At 42.1% G+C, this 17,663-nt stretch overlaps 1 protein-coding gene across 25 annotated transcripts in view; it reads right to left on the bottom strand.

Annotated features, from left to right (window-relative positions):
* Positions 1-594: 594 nt before the first annotated feature.
* The window catches only part of NHSL1 (NHS like 1), a 150,728-nt gene continuing 133,659 nt past the window's right edge, over positions 595-17,663 (bottom strand). For 13 of the 25 annotated variants that reach the window (XM_032443265.2, XM_015858385.3, XM_085541592.1 and 10 more), the window contains 3 exons: positions 7,002-10,430; positions 6,400-6,529; positions 595-2,867 (listed from right to left, as the gene is read on the bottom strand). In XM_032443265.2, the coding sequence (XP_032299156.2) occupies positions 2,144-2,867; positions 6,400-6,529; positions 7,002-10,430 (4,283 nt within the window). In that variant the 3' untranslated portion in view covers positions 595-2,143. Of the gene's footprint in view, positions 2,868-5,951; positions 6,004-6,399; positions 6,530-7,001; positions 10,431-17,663 lie in introns of all 25 variants that reach the window. The other 12 variants (XM_015858386.3, XM_085541593.1, XM_085541597.1 and 9 more) reach the window with 5 other exon arrangements.

Genomic DNA, 17,663 nt, shown 5'->3' with positions numbered 1-17,663 from the left:
TTTTAAACCTTATACTGTGTTAAATGTAGTCCTGTAGCAACATCAGTAGGGTTAAATGAACACTGCCTTCTGCACACTAGTCAGACCCTGATCCTCACATCAAACACACACCAAGTGTGAGCTTTACATAAGCATCAAGGCAAGCTGCAGTAGAAGAAATTCAACTCATGCTACCTTTAACTTTAATCCCACCTACCTGCATATACACGTAAGCACGTATGAATGGTATGAAGTTTGCTGTGCACCAGTTAGTCCCAACCTTGCTGTGCAGCCAGATTTCACTCTTCACTTCCCTCTCACTCTGCTTATAATCTGGTTCTCCAACAATTTTAGTTTTCTACGACAGGTTGCAAGTAAGAAGTAGTAAATACACTCACAAATGAGACTGGAAAAAACTTACTATTTTAGATTTTTTAGTCTCAGCACTGACATGGCAAAATGGGATGGATATAAGTATGCTTTAGTTCTGCCTCTAAATGGAATTAGTAACTTTTGCAAGTGTAGATTAGTAGCTGGATGTCTGTGGCATTCAATGTGTTGCCATACACCTCTGGACACAACTTTTGGAGAATTTAATCAACTCAAAAGACAATATGGCAACGGGCAGCCGCCTTCTTTATTGAAGCAAAGTCACAGCATTTTCATCACTATTCCCCTCTTGTGAAGGGAAGAGTTAAACAAAGGCCCCTGAAATTTACATTACTAACAAGTAAAAGAATGAAGAAAGAGATTACAAGCTTATTTCTCTAAAATAAATAATCTACAAAGAGTGCTTTTTCTTTTTAAAAGCAATCTAAAAATGTATAAATTCTACGGTAGGGAGATCAAAAGATATTTTAACAACTTTCAATATTTACAAACAATACAAAAACTGCTCACGCCATCAAATGATGCAAAATTCTTCTTACAAATTAAAACCTTAATTCCTACCAAGAACCGAAAACTCCAGCCAATATTTCAGTTTCAATTAATGGTCTTCTTTACAATTGGAAAACCGTTAAATGCTTTTATTATCCGTATAATATACAATAAAAATGAACTTCACTAAATTATTAAGGTTAAAAAAAGAAAAGAAATACTGCAGGCAAATCGAAAAGGAAAGTAGCTGTAACTTATTCTTTGGTAACCAAAAGTTAGCAAGTATCCGTATTTCAAGTGATGAAAAGTAATAGCTCTTCCATTCCGACAAATGGAAGAAAGACTTCTGGCAAAACGTAACTCCCAAGTTTCAGTTTTGAAAGATAGGCTTCACCTACAGCTCTGTAGTGCAAGTTCTCAAATTCTATTTTAGAATTCAGAAACTCAACCGTTCTAAACTCCGGCGGTATACTGCTTAATTCCTCTCCCACTTCCCTTGTCTGCTCACATCCTCTGCACGTATCCAGTTGTTCCATTCTCTAAGGGAATACTCCGGCCAAGGAAGCAGTTCACTTGGAAATGAGTGTTCCACCAAGTGTATGCGTGTGGCTGCATAGCAGTCAGTAGTGAGTTAGAAAACTCTGCTCCCTTGTCTATGTCAACTTGTGTTTCATTTTCCCTCAGGAAAAACAAAGTACCCTGGACCAATTCATAACTTGGTGACCTACTGGCATTAGCAGGACACACTTCACCTAATGCTGGGGCATACCTGGATAAGAAGCCATGCAGCCCCAGCACCAACCCTACTACCTTCCACAGGTTCCTCATCCTACCTCTCTGCTTAACAAATGCACTACGCTGCACCAACACAATGCTTTTGAAGCAAATGTCCAGACTGTACCACAGAAGCCTTCCTCTTCCTCTTTTGCAGGCTTATTTTTTAAATTTTACTTGTACAACTGCAGTCTCAAGAAAAAGAAAAACTTCACACCCCTACAGGCTCTGAGAAAACTCCCCTACTCCCGCCCCCAAGAGGACTTCTAAGGCTTCACACAACAGTTTCAGCTGTTCATTTCTTTAAGCCACAGACCACTCATTCAAAGCAAGTCCTCCCCACCCCACCCCAACCATGCAGAACTATCGTTGCTTCAGCATTTAAACACACACATGCAGTTCATGGAGAAAATGCTCAGCGAAGTAAACTTGTCCTGATCTGGGCTTTCTTCTGGAATCTAGTCCTCTGTCATTTTCTAGACTAATATCCAATGCCACCTGTCACCGCCTCTTAACTTTCTTCAACTGAAGGACTTAGGTACTTCCTTGAAGTACCCGGCTGAGTCATTAAGTCCAGATGCGTTGGATGCAAGGTCTCCTTGCAGTCTGGGTCCTCAGAATACGAAAAGTCATTCATGTCTATTTCATCACTGTTAAATACATCGAGCTGCCTCTCTTGCTGCTCATCCAAAGTCCTCTGGGCCCTGCTCTCTGACTGCTCCACCACTTCCCCATCTCCTTCGCTAATCACCGTCATGGGGCTGCTCTGGATGCGGTTGCGAACATTGTACTTGCTGCTGGCGGCAGAGGGCGGTGTTCGTGATCGGCCGTACCTAGTGCTGGAGAGGGACATGCTCCTCGGCATCAGGCCTTCACTCTTGGCCCACTCCTCTTGGGCACGTTTGCTCTTGCTGGGTGAGCAGCTGGCAGGGCTGTCAGAAAGGTCAGGAGAGGCATCTACCTTGGCTCGGTGGAACCGCGGATCCGTGTGCTTCAGCATCTCTGCTGCTGACATGCGGGAACTGGTGTCACAGCGACTCCCTTTCTTCAGCAGCAGGGCTTTGAAGTTGTCATTGCTGGTGCTGCTCTTGCGAACGCTTCTCTGAATAGATCCTGCCTGTTTGAGGGTAGATAAGGTTGGGGAAGCACCAGTGGGTGTTACGGGGGGTGAAGGAGAATGGTTGCGGGTACGATCGTCCTCAGAATCTTTACGGCCAAGGACTTTCCTTTTGGATCTAAGTTTGGAAAACAAACAAGAAAGACAAAGCAAAAACATGAAATTTTTTACCACTCCCAATCAAACTCAGCTTAGAGGGATGACAATGAATTAAGCTACAGCCAAGAGAAGGAGAAGGGAGAAGTAATCTAAATCTAAAATATGAGGAAGAACACCACCAAAACTGCATCAGCATTAATGCAAGTATTGGAGGTACAAACTGCATTTATTATTCTTTTTCTGCAAGTCTATAATAATGAAACTACAGAAGTCTCATGCCTAAACACTGAATCTGCTTAGCAAATTAGGATTTTTGGAGTCAGTACTGAACTGCTAAGATTAATTAATTATGAATATAATTCTCAGCGTGAGTTTTCTTGATTAAAAATACGCTACCAAATATCTTGGGCTTTTTTGTGTTGTTTTTGTTTGTTTATTTGTTTGTTTTGTGGTTTGTTGTGGGGTTTTTTGCTTTGTTTTGTTGTTGTTGTTGTTTTTTTTTATGTTGGTCTGTTTTGCTGTTTTATTTGATGTTCTCTGGAGAACTGGCAGTGTAGTTCAGTGCACCTGCCTTCTGAAAAGGATACTGCAATGCACAAAGCAGATTCTACCCATCTATCCATCCATCCATCCATCCATCCATCCATCCATCCATCCATCCATCCATCCATCCATCAGCTCAAACATGAACAGTGAAAACTGAACTTTCCAGTTTCTAAATAAGATGCACAGAAAAAAATTACTGTCCTGTTGGTGCTCTACCATTGCAACTTTTTGATTAAACAAAGAAAAGGTGATTTTCCTGACTGAATTTTATCTTCCCAAATGAAGAGACCCAGTGGTTTTAATTTAACGAAAACAAAAGTAACAAAAATAAAATCAACAAACAATCACAGGACTGGGAAGTAGTGGACACTGGAGTTCTATTGCCCCATTTTCCCATTGTTAGAAGTAATATCTTAAAGAAAGGAATGTATTAAATGCCTCCTATACATATTAATGTTACTTGTCTGCTTATCTTTATATGTTTATTATCTCCATTGTAGACTAAACAAGAATAAATTTAAATAAGGTTAAATAACTGCTATTTTTACCCGTATTTTTTTGCCAAAAGTTTAAAGCAAGTAAGCAGACTTGACACAAAGACAAGATTATCATGCTATAATTCCACGTTAATTTTTGTCAAGCACATTCAATGCAGACCATTCCTTTTGTGAACGGGTTTCCACTCTGTGTGATCTTTAGTCATACTTTCTCTTAAAGAGTTTGAAGTTTTGCCAAGGCAAGCTCAAATGTCTTTATGCATTGCAGCTTACTGAGAGAAAAGTACAAAACAAAGGAACAGGATCTATCAGCTAAGTGGGTGGCAGCAACAGTCATTGCAATGAACTGCCAAGAGTTAGGAAATATTCTGTCTCTAAGTGATGAAGTTCACAAATAGATCACTTGTGCTATTTCCCACAGTCAACTATAACAGCTGCAATTTTCAGCTGCCACCACTGCCACCACTTTTCTTTCTGAAAGAAGAATGTAATACTGACATCCTCAGGCTGAATGGGCAACAGAAGACAGCATGAGGATAGAATTGTTACATTGGTAGTGGCAAACACTAAGCACAGATATAACCAGGTGTCACTAGAACAGGAAGCAGGTGGATTTGGTGCTTGGATTTGGTGCAGATGGATTTGGTGTAAAGATGTATGTAAATGTATGTTTGTGTTACATGGTGGAGTCTTCCCTTCAGTAGGATTCTGGCTGCCTATGGGTATCTTTAAACACTCCAGAACTGAGGCTATGTTGCTGCCAAAAATAAAATTAAATTCCAAAGAAATATAGAACAAAACTCAATTTCAAAGATTTGCAGGGAAAGATTTGGTTATTCTGTCTTGAAGTAACTCAACAACACAGTGAATGCAGGGTGGAATGGTCAGTTTGCTGTCCACGTATAAGCAATCTTTCTCAGCATGTATAAATTATGGCAGATTTAAAATTAAGAACCAAATTTGGTTTTGGTGGCTTTTTAGACAGATAGGACACATATTTGAACAAAACCATTTCTTAAACTTAGATTTTTCTTCCTACCTTTGATGCACATACAACTAAATTTCTTGTCCTACTTCAAAGCACATATTCAAGAGTGCCAATCATAGAAATAAGACCTTTTAGAAATAAGGCGGAGAGGGAACATTTTTCAACTAAGAAGGGTAGTGGTTCAAGTCTAAAGCCAACAAAAGCAAGGTCTTTACAACACATGTGTCAAGCAGTTTTAACTATGCCACATCCAGTTCCATTGTCCATTTCCCCATAAAATCATGAATTCCAAGTATGTGCACACACACACGCAGGTCCATTCTCTATCTGCATATGTAACAGAAAAGGTCACTGGCCAGAACACTTCATTCTAAAAACAGACATGTCGCAGTCCTAGTGAACAACATGCAGCATGATTGCAACAGGCCATTTTTAGAACAGCTCCACAAGGCCAAATCCTAAGGGATATTAGGAAGTTATAAAAAGGTCAGTATTATACATATGTAACTTCATGTAATGTTATATATATGTAATTTTGGTAACATCTCCTAAATCCCAGCTGTGTTCTCAGAAAAAGGCTTTTTCCATCCCTCAGTGTTACGGATGCAGAAGTCATGCACATACGTGCAAACTGCCTTGACACACAGCTAAACATATACGGATTCCACTGAGCGCTTCTGTGACCAGGAGAATGGCCCCTCCAGATTTTGAAGTAAAAGACAGATCCACAAGATGGCACTACCACTACACTGATTCTACTCTAAATGTGAGCTCAGTAGTTCAGAGTGTGGTAATGGTCTTCTGTGTGTACTGTTTAAATGGTGCACATGTTTCATTTTGTATTTTGAAGCTTTTTTTTGTCTTGTGAACCTAACAAGAACAGCACAGGAAACTAGTTGCCTATTTTGTTTTTAAGGGAAATGAATAATGACATTATTAAGAGCCAGTACTGCACATTCCATTCATGAACCAGTCTGACACAAAACACCCGACTTCAGGCTGGATTATGGCAAAATATAATCCAGCGTTTGCCATATGTTTTGCCATATGACTGACATGTTGTGTTACTTGCCAGTTTCAGCCACGCTTGCCATGAAGCATTAGCGTTGAGCCTCTGTCCCAAACTGCACCATATAAGCAGCGAAGAGTAAAAAGAGATGGAGAACAAGAATGAAAACAAAAAGATACACAGAAAAAGCAACAGTAGAGTTAATATGATAGATTGAGAACAGTACAATAAATACCAGATGTAACTTGATATTTAAGGGGCAGGATATTCATTATGCAATCTGTATTGATTTAATCAGGTAGCTTTTAGCTCAGAACAGATCAAATACATTCGTAATGCAATGAAACACAAGCTCTTTTCCAGACATTTTTCATCTACAGTCTTAGTAGAGCTGATAAATGTGTGCTTTCAATTAAAGCAATGACTTGTAATGGGGTGTTTTAGTAAAACAATGTCAGTTAATTTTTGAGAGAAATAATGGACCAGACAGTATGGAAGGGGGAATCAGTACCTGTGAATGGCTGCAAAAAGATCCTCAGTAGTCCTCGGTCTCGCTGGTGTTGCCACTCCGTCCGTCTCTTCCCCATAAATAGTGCTTGGCAGGAATGAACTATTTGCTGTTTCTGACTCAAACACCTCGGCTATGCAGAAATAATGAACAATATTGTCAGTCTGCCACGAGAACCAACAGGTTTATAATGTTGAAACCACCCCTCTTTGCTTCAGAGATCGCACTGCACGAAATGCCTTTGCTTGTACAGACGTCTACACGCAGAGTACAATACTGAAAGAATATTTTTATGATTTGTATTAAAATGCAAAATCAAAATTAAGAAAGCTAAGCATTTCTTCATAGGATGTTTTATTGCCAGCACAGTTAAATAAAACATCCTTTTTATTTCTTTGTCTGCAATAGCAAGAAGTCGGAATGGAATTGGAACAAATTTCATCAAGTATTAATTCTGCAACTTCCCTTAGGCTTTCAGCTCTATTGCAAGAGCTCCTTTTCTCTACAGAAGACTAGCCAAATGCTACCACAGCTATCCTCACTCCCCACCTTCTTTAACATAGCTATTGTTACGTCGGAAGAAGAGTGAGAGAAAGCAGACTCACCACCTTCGTTCTCCTGAGACAGGTGTCCTTCAGTGTTACTGCTGCTGTCTTGGCTGCTGCCTGAGCTGCTTCCTTCATCAAAAACTGACTGCTCCTCTTGCCTGGTCTCCTCTTGAACTGGTGATGCAGCAGGCTGTACCACAAAGGCACCAACTCCCACTGCTTCAGAGAAGGTGACTCTGGCAGCTCCTCCCTCAGGAACCAGGCTGCCAGAGTCCATCTCGCTGGAGCTGAGTCCATCTGTAAGGCAATTTCTCGCCTCCTCGCAGTGTGTAACCACAGCGTCTCTCTTAGTCGGGCTTGATGTGCTTCTGACAGTATCACTCACTTCAGCTATTTTCTCCGCTGTGAGATCTAACTGTGGAGGTGGTACAACAAGGAACAGTTTGGGTTTCTTTGAAATGGGAGGTGGTTTCTTGTTTGGCAAAATGACCTGAGTCTTGTCTGGAGATGCTGGTGACCCCTGCAGCGGCATGCCAGAATGGAAGTCTTTGCTCCACACTGGGGACTTGGGTGTGGCTTCTGGAACTGACCCTGGGGAATCCAGTTCCAAAGACTTGTTCAGACCCACGGTAGCTGCAGACTTTTGATCACTCTCAAGCACGGGTATGTTGTCAGAGGGCATCAGAGGAGAACACGGAGCAAGTATTTGAGGTGAGTTTTTAAATGAAGCGCCATGAATCTTCATCTCCTCTTCACCTAAGCTGTTACTGAGTCTTAGTGAGAGAGATGGCCTTAGGGAAGACTGTGATGATGAACCTACAATACCCTTTTCCTGAGAGGTGGTTTCAGAAGCAGATTCAGGTGATGGGTCACCTTCTGTTGCTTTTCTGACAGACCTCAGCTGCACCATTTGCAGTGCTTTGGTAGTTACCAAGGGCATCACAGGTCTTGATGCATCTTGCTTGCTGAAGGGCTGTTTCACAGCACTGTAGCAAGAATCTTCCTGATCATGTTTTTTAAATGAATTCTGTGGGCTTATCATTGCACCTTTTGTCAGTTTGGGATCAAGAGGTGGCGCTGGTGGTGGGGCAACTAAAGGGAAAACAGGAGGAGAAGGAACAAGGGAAGAGTACGAACCAGTGGAAGCTTCCTGTGGTAACCAATGGACACTGTGAGCAAAGGAGGAATTTACATCTGCTTCTGGTGGAGGAGGAGGGAATGTGGGAGAAGCTGGCAATGGTGATAGATCCACGGCTTCTGCTGGAGGAGGAGGAGGGGAAGAAGGAGGAGAGAGCTCAAGGCAATGTGGAGGAGGTGCTGGAAGAGAAGATGGAGGAGGAGGTGCACCAGAATCTGGAGGAGAGCTTGGGGCGGGGTCCAATTTCTTCACACTCACACTCCCTTCAGTAGATGTATTTGAAGAAAGAGAAGTGGAGGATGAGGAAATGGAGACTGAAGACAGAAGAGAAGATTTCCTTTCAGGCACTTTAGGTTTCAGCTTGGATTTCCCATTTCCTGATGATGCAGATTTTAAGAACACAGGCACTGGAGTGACTGCAGTGGGTGTATTGGACTGGCTGGAGTACCCACTGGATGGCGATGTGACTCGGTGGGACTTCTCTGGAGAAGTGCTCTTTGGTTTGGCCAGTCCAGTGGGTATCTGTGGTACAGAAGCCCTTGAGCCATCACTGAAGTGGCTGATGCTGTAATCACTGAGAGCAGAAGAGGTACTGGCAGAATGGGTCACTGGAGACTTCATCTGGTCATCTGCCACTGCAGCATAGTCACTGTAGTAACCCCACTGGTCAGCATACTCCGACTTGATGCTGCTTGTTTCACTCTGAGAGGGGGTGACTGTGCAAATGGAGTACAGATTTGGGGCAGCAGTGGACATCATACTGCTGCTTGCGCTGACTGAGCTTTGGCTGCGAGAGCGCAACACCCAGGGATCCTCATAGTCACTGCAGGGGCTCTGGGAAGGGGAGCTGCCATTTTTGCACTTGAGATTCAACTGCAGAGAATGCTGGAGGGTAGCAATGAGGGTTTCATCAAGTACCTGTCCATTGGACTGAGCTTTTTTCTTGGGTACCCTTCTGAGTGAGTCTGTTCTAGATGGTGGTAAAGGCGGCTTCTTTGCCTTTTTTAGAGAGATGTTTCTTGCAAGGGATTTTTCACCTTGGCCTGGCTGGTCATCTTGATGTTTCTTCTCCTTTGCTTCAAAGACATTAACCACGCTGTCTCTGGGGTTCCCAAAACCATTAGTACTATAGCATGGCATGTCTGACTTCAGTCCGGAGTCCACGCTCATAGAGCTGTAATAACCATCGTGGTCTACAGAATACAGAGAAGTGGAATCTTCTTTGGCTGATGTCCTCTCCAGGCTGCTGCTGCTCAGGTTGCTGCCAGGAGTGGCACAGCCTGGTGTGGTACAAGCTACCTTGCATGATGCAGTCTCACTATTTTCCGCAGACTTGTATAGCCAGTGCTCTGTGCTGCTCACTGCACCTTGTGTTTGGTCCCCTGAGTAGCTAGATTCACTCCTACCATCACTGTCCTGGGACTGGTTTGGTAAAGCAAGATTCCTTCTGCAGCTGTAGTTCACACTCTGAGAGCTAGCCTCTACATTTCCAGGAGTGCTGAGAGAGACAGCAGAGTCACCAAGAGAAAGCATCATGACAGTATTAGATGGGATGGTATCTGAAGTCTGTGAGTGACGAGTGGAGCTACTCTCACTCCAGTTGCCACTTGACGAATGGTGATCTTCTTTCCCGCTTATTGCATTGTTGGCAACAGGATTGTCTCTAGGCTTTGGGTACACAGCAGAACTGCTTATTTTGTTATCCAGCGATCCAGTACTCTGGGCAGTGTGAATAGCAATAACTTCTGAGGAGGACGACAGAGTTGCATTGGGTATGACGCTTGTTGAGTAGGTGGCATGAGGAGAGACTACACATGCTGGGCTAGTGGACTTTTCACTGTCATAACTTCTTACCTCTTGAGACTTTGGCCTCGAAAGAGTTCCTGTTATGGCATTATTTCTCAGATGCACAACATCATCATCCACTTGCAGTTTACTTATCTGGTGGGGCAAAGTGCCAGCAATGTCTTCTGTCTGTCTGGAGATGCTCTGGGTCTGTTCTAAGGACTGCAGAGACACTCTTGCACCAGCCCGAGGCAAGCTGTGAAAACCTATGTCACTATTCTGGCGAGAAGCAAATATAACTGCAGCAGAATCACTCATCACGGACATGTTCCCAGATGAGCTGGAGAACTGAGACATCTGAGCTGCAATGCCTTGTCCTTTCTGTGCTCGTATTCTTCTCATTGAAGGAGGCACAACTTTAACCTCTTCAGTCTGGCAGCTGGTGTCCTTGGTTTCAGACCGCTGCATAGCGGAGCGATAGCTGTCTAGTCGACCTAGCGTGGAACTGTGATCTGGGACATACATCGAGTGCCCTCGGAAATCACTTTGGCCAGTGCCAACTGCTGGAGTCAAAATAAAATAATTATTCCTTGAAGCACAAATTCACATTTATCTTCTTAGTGATTAAAAACAGAAAGAAAGAAAAAAAACCAGCAATCTGCTTCCTCCCCAATCTCTTGAAGTCTGTGCTTTCTGAAGAAGAATCTGTAACAATGGATTTTGCACAGCTATTTTCTGCATTTCTCTTCCCTTTTTCTTTATTGCTAGGAACCTTCTGCTTACAGAACTGCCTGTGTTCACGCAGCACATTCGACACGTGAAATCCTCTCTTTACGACATGGTAATAATTTCCATAGTAATCAGTTGTGTCAGAAACCAAGTAGCACTGTTTGACTTCCAGGAGGCAAACCAGCAGGAGCAGACAAAAGCCCGAGAAACGTGAAGTGTGATTCCATGCTAATGCCTCATGCAATAAAGAAAAGGGGAAGGAAATCTGAAGACTAATGTGAATAATCAAATCTGCCTTTTAGAAAGCATTATGCTTCAGAAAAACCGTTCAGCAGACAGGGCGAGCTATTCAAGTCTTACTCTTCTACAAAGAGGCTAACACACTGAAACATGCATTGTTTTACCACAAATAACGTGCCTGCTCTAGCAACACTGATTAAAAAACACTGCCATTAAATAACATTTCTCCACACAACTGCTTTCTATCTACCATAACGAAAAATCTCCAGTACTAATGAGTGTCCCAACCTCGGCACCATCACAAAACCAAAAATAACTGTGCTTTATTTAATGATGTAATAATCACATATTGACATAAATAACCTGAAGATGATGGGGGGTGGGGGGGGTGCAGGAGGAGAGAAGGGAAAAAAAGAAAAACAACAACAAAAGCTTTAATTCAAGTTACAGATACAGTTATCCCTGGGTCAGCTGAAAGAATCCTAAGGTTCTCTTAAATTTACATTTGTGTTGATAGCTAGCTACCTTTTGAAATCAAGAATCAGAGAACAGCTTTAAAATCAGTCTGCATAAAGCTCTTGCTTCTCAATTCAGTTGCACTACTTTATAAACGGCAAAAACAAGAGGCAGCCATGCTGCTGGAGATGCTTGTAAGGATACTGCATATGCCACTGCAGGGAAAACTGGTTATTTCGAATCTCCGCCCTAATGCTACTCTCAGGAGCAATGTAGTAGCATACTCAACAGGACTGCACTCCTTTCGTATTTACTACACAGAAATGGATCCGGAGGATGGGTATTCTTATCATGCAGCTTTAAACATCACTTAAAAAACATTTAATTATCCTTATTCTAGGAAGGCACAAGAGGCATTTAGGATAAGGAAAAAAGGGCTCTGAAACGACTGCAGTGAAAGAAGCACACAAAAAGACTGTTTACTTCTTTTCCCTAGGCACATAAGAAGTCTTTTAGCAGCTTGAAGCCTATTTAGTTTGCTTTGTGTAGATTTCTCTTGCTCTCATGAAAATGTAGCCTCTTTCTGCTTCTTGTAGAGATTTAGAGCGAAGATAGATACTCAGATGCTGGCAAACATCTTGGATAATCTAATATGAGATACTGTTAGAACAGATGGACTACTGCAGCCAAACAAAATAGATATTTGCATATTCTGTACAGTCATTAAGAACTGTACAGTAAGAAAAATCATTTATTTTTGCTTTCTATCTTTTTTTTAAGTATCAGTGTCTCCCTTGGGTTAAGAGAGAAGAAACCATCAAAGCAGACATTACGCATGTCTGACTTTGACATGCATACATAGGAGCTGTGACATCCCCAATGAAACTGTTAGCCAATGAGTATCATCTGGTGATAAACAATCGTGTACTAAGTTACATAAATAACCACAAAGGTGGGGTACTTCTCCTACCAGTCTGAAATACACACAGGCACATACAAGAGGGAATGAGAAGGCTTGTGCAGAATGAAACTGTAAGCACTATTTATCTAATAAATGCTGACCTGAGGCCGAGAGAACCTCATTTCAGCACATCATCTATTTGTATTCACAAGGGAAGCTAAAAGCAATCCACTTCACAAGCAGCTTAACATACATGGATTCGTTATGCTTGTTTAAAAAGTTACTGCTATGGAAAGCAACTGGGAAAGTAGGACAACACTGAACTTGCAAAACTTCTCCTTTTTTCTTCCAAACCCAATAGTTTTAGAATGCACTGTTGGTATATACGGCTGACTGCAAATATGAATGCTACTTTAAAATGTGTGAAATACAAAATTAAACAACAATGTTATATCTAAAACCCCTGTGCTACTAAATAAGAAGCCAAGGACTCCTCATGCCAATCCAAGCCAAGCTCTGTTCCCATACTGATGACTGTACCCACACTCTCGCTGTGCCTGAGCAACTTGCTAATGAGAAAGCAATATGAACAAGTGCAGGATGCTGCTGAGCACCAGTCCTTGCCCTGTGCTTATTACTGGCATAGATGTAGCCTGGGTCCAGTCTAATGCAATCATGGAAACATAAATTGCCTCAACAGCACAAAAACTTGACAACCCTGGTTGCCAAGACAGGGCAAAAGAGCTCAGTCCTAGAGGTATAAACTACAGCCTAGATCCTGTCATTATTTGGGCTTTTCACGGTTGGCACCATTTTACTTTACTATAGTAAGTAGTAGTAAGAAGTAAGAAAGTAAGTTGTTTTCATTAGTTTGTTTTCAAAAAATTCTTGGGATTAAACTGCCTTTGGTGGTACTGCAGTTAGAAGATGGACACACCAATTCTATGAAGCAGTTCAATCTCTTAACTCAATTTCACATCAAAATTGCTACCTTTATTAGAAAATCTCCAATTAAGTAACAGCCAGAAGTTATCAGATTTCCTTAACACCAAAGTGCTGGAATTCACTCGGAGCTTTTAGAAAAATATCATCCACGAACCCATCTAGTTGGAAAAGACACGAGAAAAAAAAACAACCAAACAAACAAAACCCCACAGAAACAGACATCAGGATGCAGATGCTGAATGTGACAAAGTCAGAACCAGCTGCAACTAGTGGTGTATGGGAACTGCTGAGTCATGGCCTGAACCACTGATTGAGCACCTGGAGAAAAGACCTGGTCAACCTTGAAAGCACAGGTAAAGGCAATTCACCTATGCAACCAAAGAGAGCGAAGCTTGGCTTCATCCCTTTTAGATCTTATTTTAAGGATGGACTGCCAGTGAGGAAGGATCTCTTGCTGGAGATCCCTCCTTTGTGGAGTCTTCCTGTGAGCATCAATTTTCAGATACAGGTGAGCATCTGTATTTATTTATTTTGTAACATCTCTCACTGCACGTATTTGAGAACCGCTGTAAGGGAAACTGTTGATCACTGCCTAAACCTCGAATTAACAATCTGAGGCAAGTGATGAGTCAGCTGCAGGAGCACAGGTGAAGGTAATTCAGCTGTGCTCCCAGAAGGGGTGGAGTTTGGCTCCACCTCTCCTAGATCTCATTTAAGGGCTGACCACCACTAAGGTAGCATCTCTTTCTGGAGACTGCTCTTGTGTGGAGTTCTTGTGGTGAGCCCCCATCTTGACTGAAGGCCTCCGAGTTGGTAAGTCTTTTCCTTAGATACCCTCTGGCTATCTATTTCCAACTATACATATCTACAGTTGTATTATTCCAACTGTATACCTGTTGAGACCTGGTCCTGCTGCCTTTATAGGTGATATGATAAATGTGGATGAAAACTGCTAATATACTTGTCTGTGTTTTATCTTGTGTCTATTAGTGCTGTAGTCAGCACTATGTCCACCACAGGAGACCTGAATCTAGATTCCTTTCTTCTTCACTGTGTCACTTCTTGCTATACTGAAAATGCTGAAGTGATTTCTCAAGTGTAAATGCTCTTCCCTGTGTTCAATACAGAGCCTGGCAGCAAACAAGGGGCACCCAGCATCTGGAACAAGCAAAGTATGCAATACACATTAAGTCTCCGGCATAAAAACACAGAGGTTTCAATGCGTGCCACAGCTCCAAGCACTTGAATCAAGATAGGGAACGCTGGTGCAACCTACATGTGCCTGGCTCTGGTGGTAACTGGATATAACAGGGACTGAGACTGACTGTGCAAACGTGATGGGGAAGAAAAAGAGCAGGTCTGCATGTAATCCCTAGGGCTGGGTACAGCTATGGAAGGCTTCCTGTGACACTGACAGACCTGCTGGTACTAGCAGATTGCTGCAGCAGAAAGGTTCTGTGCACTGAAAGGAGGATAGAAAACTAAGGATTTGAGAGGATAAAGTGCATGCTGGTATCACAGTTTGTATCACTTGTTTCAACTAGCATACTGAAGCAATTCCTCTTCCCAGACTACTTCTGACTAATCACTTCTACTATGTGCATTTGTCTTTTGTGCTACAAGCACATTCCTAGATTTGTTCATCTCTTCTTCTCACACCCCTTCTAGCAATCTTCCAAACCTGGAGTCCTAGCCAAGTTACTATTCAGGCACCACTACTTCAACAATGTTAAAAAAAAAAATTCCCAAAACTGTTTCACCCTACTGTATACCAAAGATTTTTAACAGATGTTCACAAAGAAACAGACAAATACCTCATGTTTGTGGTAGTTTTAGGAATTTTAACTGTGCTCCATGCATCTGTAATCTCTCAGAGGGGAGGAAAAAATGTTGCAGAGAATCCTGCAATACTTTTCCAACCTGTTGCTAAAAATCTATCTTGTGATCATCTTGCATATCCTCCTGCAAGGGAGAATTCAGATGAAAATACAGAGAACTTGAAGTTCTATTGGTTCTGTTCATTTCACCAACTGAATATACAGCCTCTGGTAAAATAATATACCCCTGTCACCACTGTCTTTCGTTCCGTTATTCAAAAGCATATGATATTTGCTTACTCTGTAATACTCCACTTGAACTGTGTTAAAGATGAGCAAGGTTGAGAAAGTATGGCTTCAAAACTGGTATTAGTTAATAGGCAAAATAATGGGAAGCTTCATTCCAGAGAATGTTCAAAGTTGTAATTTGAACCAGAATGCAGAATTACTTGGCTGTAACAGCTGCATCCCTGCATGGTATTCCTGTAGGACCACTAGTTTCTGTGAATTCTACCTGTGAAACCTATATCTTAAATAACTGCTAGTACCTAAGGGACTCATTAGAAAAGACTATCAGTTGAGTCTCCAAGAGAAGAACTAAGTACTCAAAGATCAAACAGATATAGATGCTCATGTTTTTTTAGGATGGTCCCAAGGGACACTGGCTGGTAACAACAGAGGTTCTGAGCTGAACCACCTGAAAGCAAGTGAAGAGTTCATTCAGCTGTTAGTCATGCTTCCCCCAATGGCTGACAGGAGGCCTCACAGGTGGCAATCTCTTGTGATCTACTGAAAATGGGAAATGGGGAAATAAGCTGGCAGGAAATAGGCACACAAGACCATTCTGACCCTCTGAATCCTTATGCATAAGGAGGAAAAAAAAAGGGGGGGGGGGGCTGACAGAGTAAGATGGAGTAAATAATGGCCCTAAATTATACTTTCGGTTTACTTTTGGAATGTTTGGCTAAATTCTGTGAAGGTACCATGGCCTCTGAGCTCATGCTAGCAATCAGCACATGATTTCTCTTCTGTTTGGTCTTCCTGTTCCAAAGCAGCCAGGGGAGAACCCCAGCAGCTTGGCCCAGCAGAAGCTCCTCTAGGCTCTCTAGCAAGAAAGAAAAATAATTCAGGCTTGGCTGAAGCTTTGAGGTTCTCTCAAGTTTCTGCTTCCTTCTGAAGAATAAACAAGAGGTAACAAGAATCTGCTCTACGTGTTGGTTATTCAGCCTGTGCACAGCAACTATGATGTACCCAGGGATTTTAATCTTTGTGTAAATATTATAGCCCTTCACAGTGATGCTTTACAGGAGAAACAACGAGATTTATTCAGCTGAAACCACAGGGAGAATGTCAATAGGCACAATGCAATTGCTTGATTTGGAGTTTAGTCCGGATCCTTGTTCCGATCAAATGAACTGTGGAATGTTTTAAAACAATTTGATGTTTGTTTTGGGACAGCGTAAGAGAAATAAGGAATGGACAGCTACAGAAATATTTGGGGAGTGACAGGGGAGGAAAGGCAAAAAGAGCACTGAACAAGGATTAGAGAGAGATAATTTATTCCCAGATTTGCCAGTTGCCTGGTAGATGACTCCAGCAAAGACCCTTCGCTGCAGCACTCCTGGTTCCCCCATAAAGACACTGGTAACTGTTCTCTTTCCAAATACACTTTGTTTGTAGTGATATAAATCAATATGCTAACAGGATGCAAACTACCATCAGAGAGACTTCCTGGTATATATTTTGTATTTTGCTGTCTGGACACTACACAGCCACCACAGAAGCAACATGAAACTACTTCAGGCCAACTTCCACAGTAGGGCAGATGGCTAAAGCACTGTGTGCCTGCCGGCTGTGGGCCAGTGAACACGACAGATAGAGCTCCTACAGTGAGATGTTGTCAGCCTTCCTATTTCCGCAACCTCAAATAGGAGCCAAGGAAAACCTTCAAACGGTGCTACATGAAATGTGCTCGGTAGGAGATGAAAGAACAAAATGAAGACCACAGAACCTGTCTCCCTTTGCAAACAGACTGGCAAAAGTAAGAAATTCTTAAGATATTCACTGAAGATTCCTTTTTAACATGGAAGCCAACTGCATTCTCAGTTCATTCCACCAGATGATTTATTTTTTAAGCCCTGTCACTCTGAAGTGGTCATAAACATAACTTCCAAGCTTTAGAAATGCTGTCAGCACATAGCATTCTCCTCACATCCGCAGAAGTATAGCTGTTGGTCATTTCAAAGTCCACATGTCTGAAAGAGCATCAGGAACCTCTACAAGTGACAAAGGGTAGTTTGGAACAAAGAACTCTGCTTTCTGCCCTCAAGGTAGGTCCTGCGTATGTCATGGATAATCTCTACTGAAAAGTGAAAACTATGACCTTGGTATGTATGCCACTTTCAGAATACCATGCCAGCTTCAGTAAGACCACAACAATCCTGAAAATCTATATTTCAAGCTATGCCCTGTATCAATTGGACATGTAAGTGGCACAAAGGTTTTTAAGGAACACAAGAAGAAAAGTCATTTCATCTCAGCCCTACATAAAGAGCAAAGAAATAGAGTTTAAAATGGGAAAATGGAATATAAAACGTATCCATCCTGAACAGACAAGGGAAGATCAGGACTGCCTCTGCTACTCCTTAGCTAGCTGTAAAGAGCTCAGCTGAATGCTATCTGAGAAGCTACATCATCAGAAAACCTGA

Source organism: Coturnix japonica, chromosome 3, assembly GCF_054131305.1.
Source record: "Coturnix japonica strain WE chromosome 3, WE-NBRP24, whole genome shotgun sequence".
Classification (NCBI taxonomy): Eukaryota; Metazoa; Chordata; class Aves; order Galliformes; family Phasianidae; genus Coturnix; species Coturnix japonica.
The sequence above is the reverse complement of the archived record's forward strand: the minus strand, read 5'-3'. Positions and strand labels throughout refer to the sequence as shown.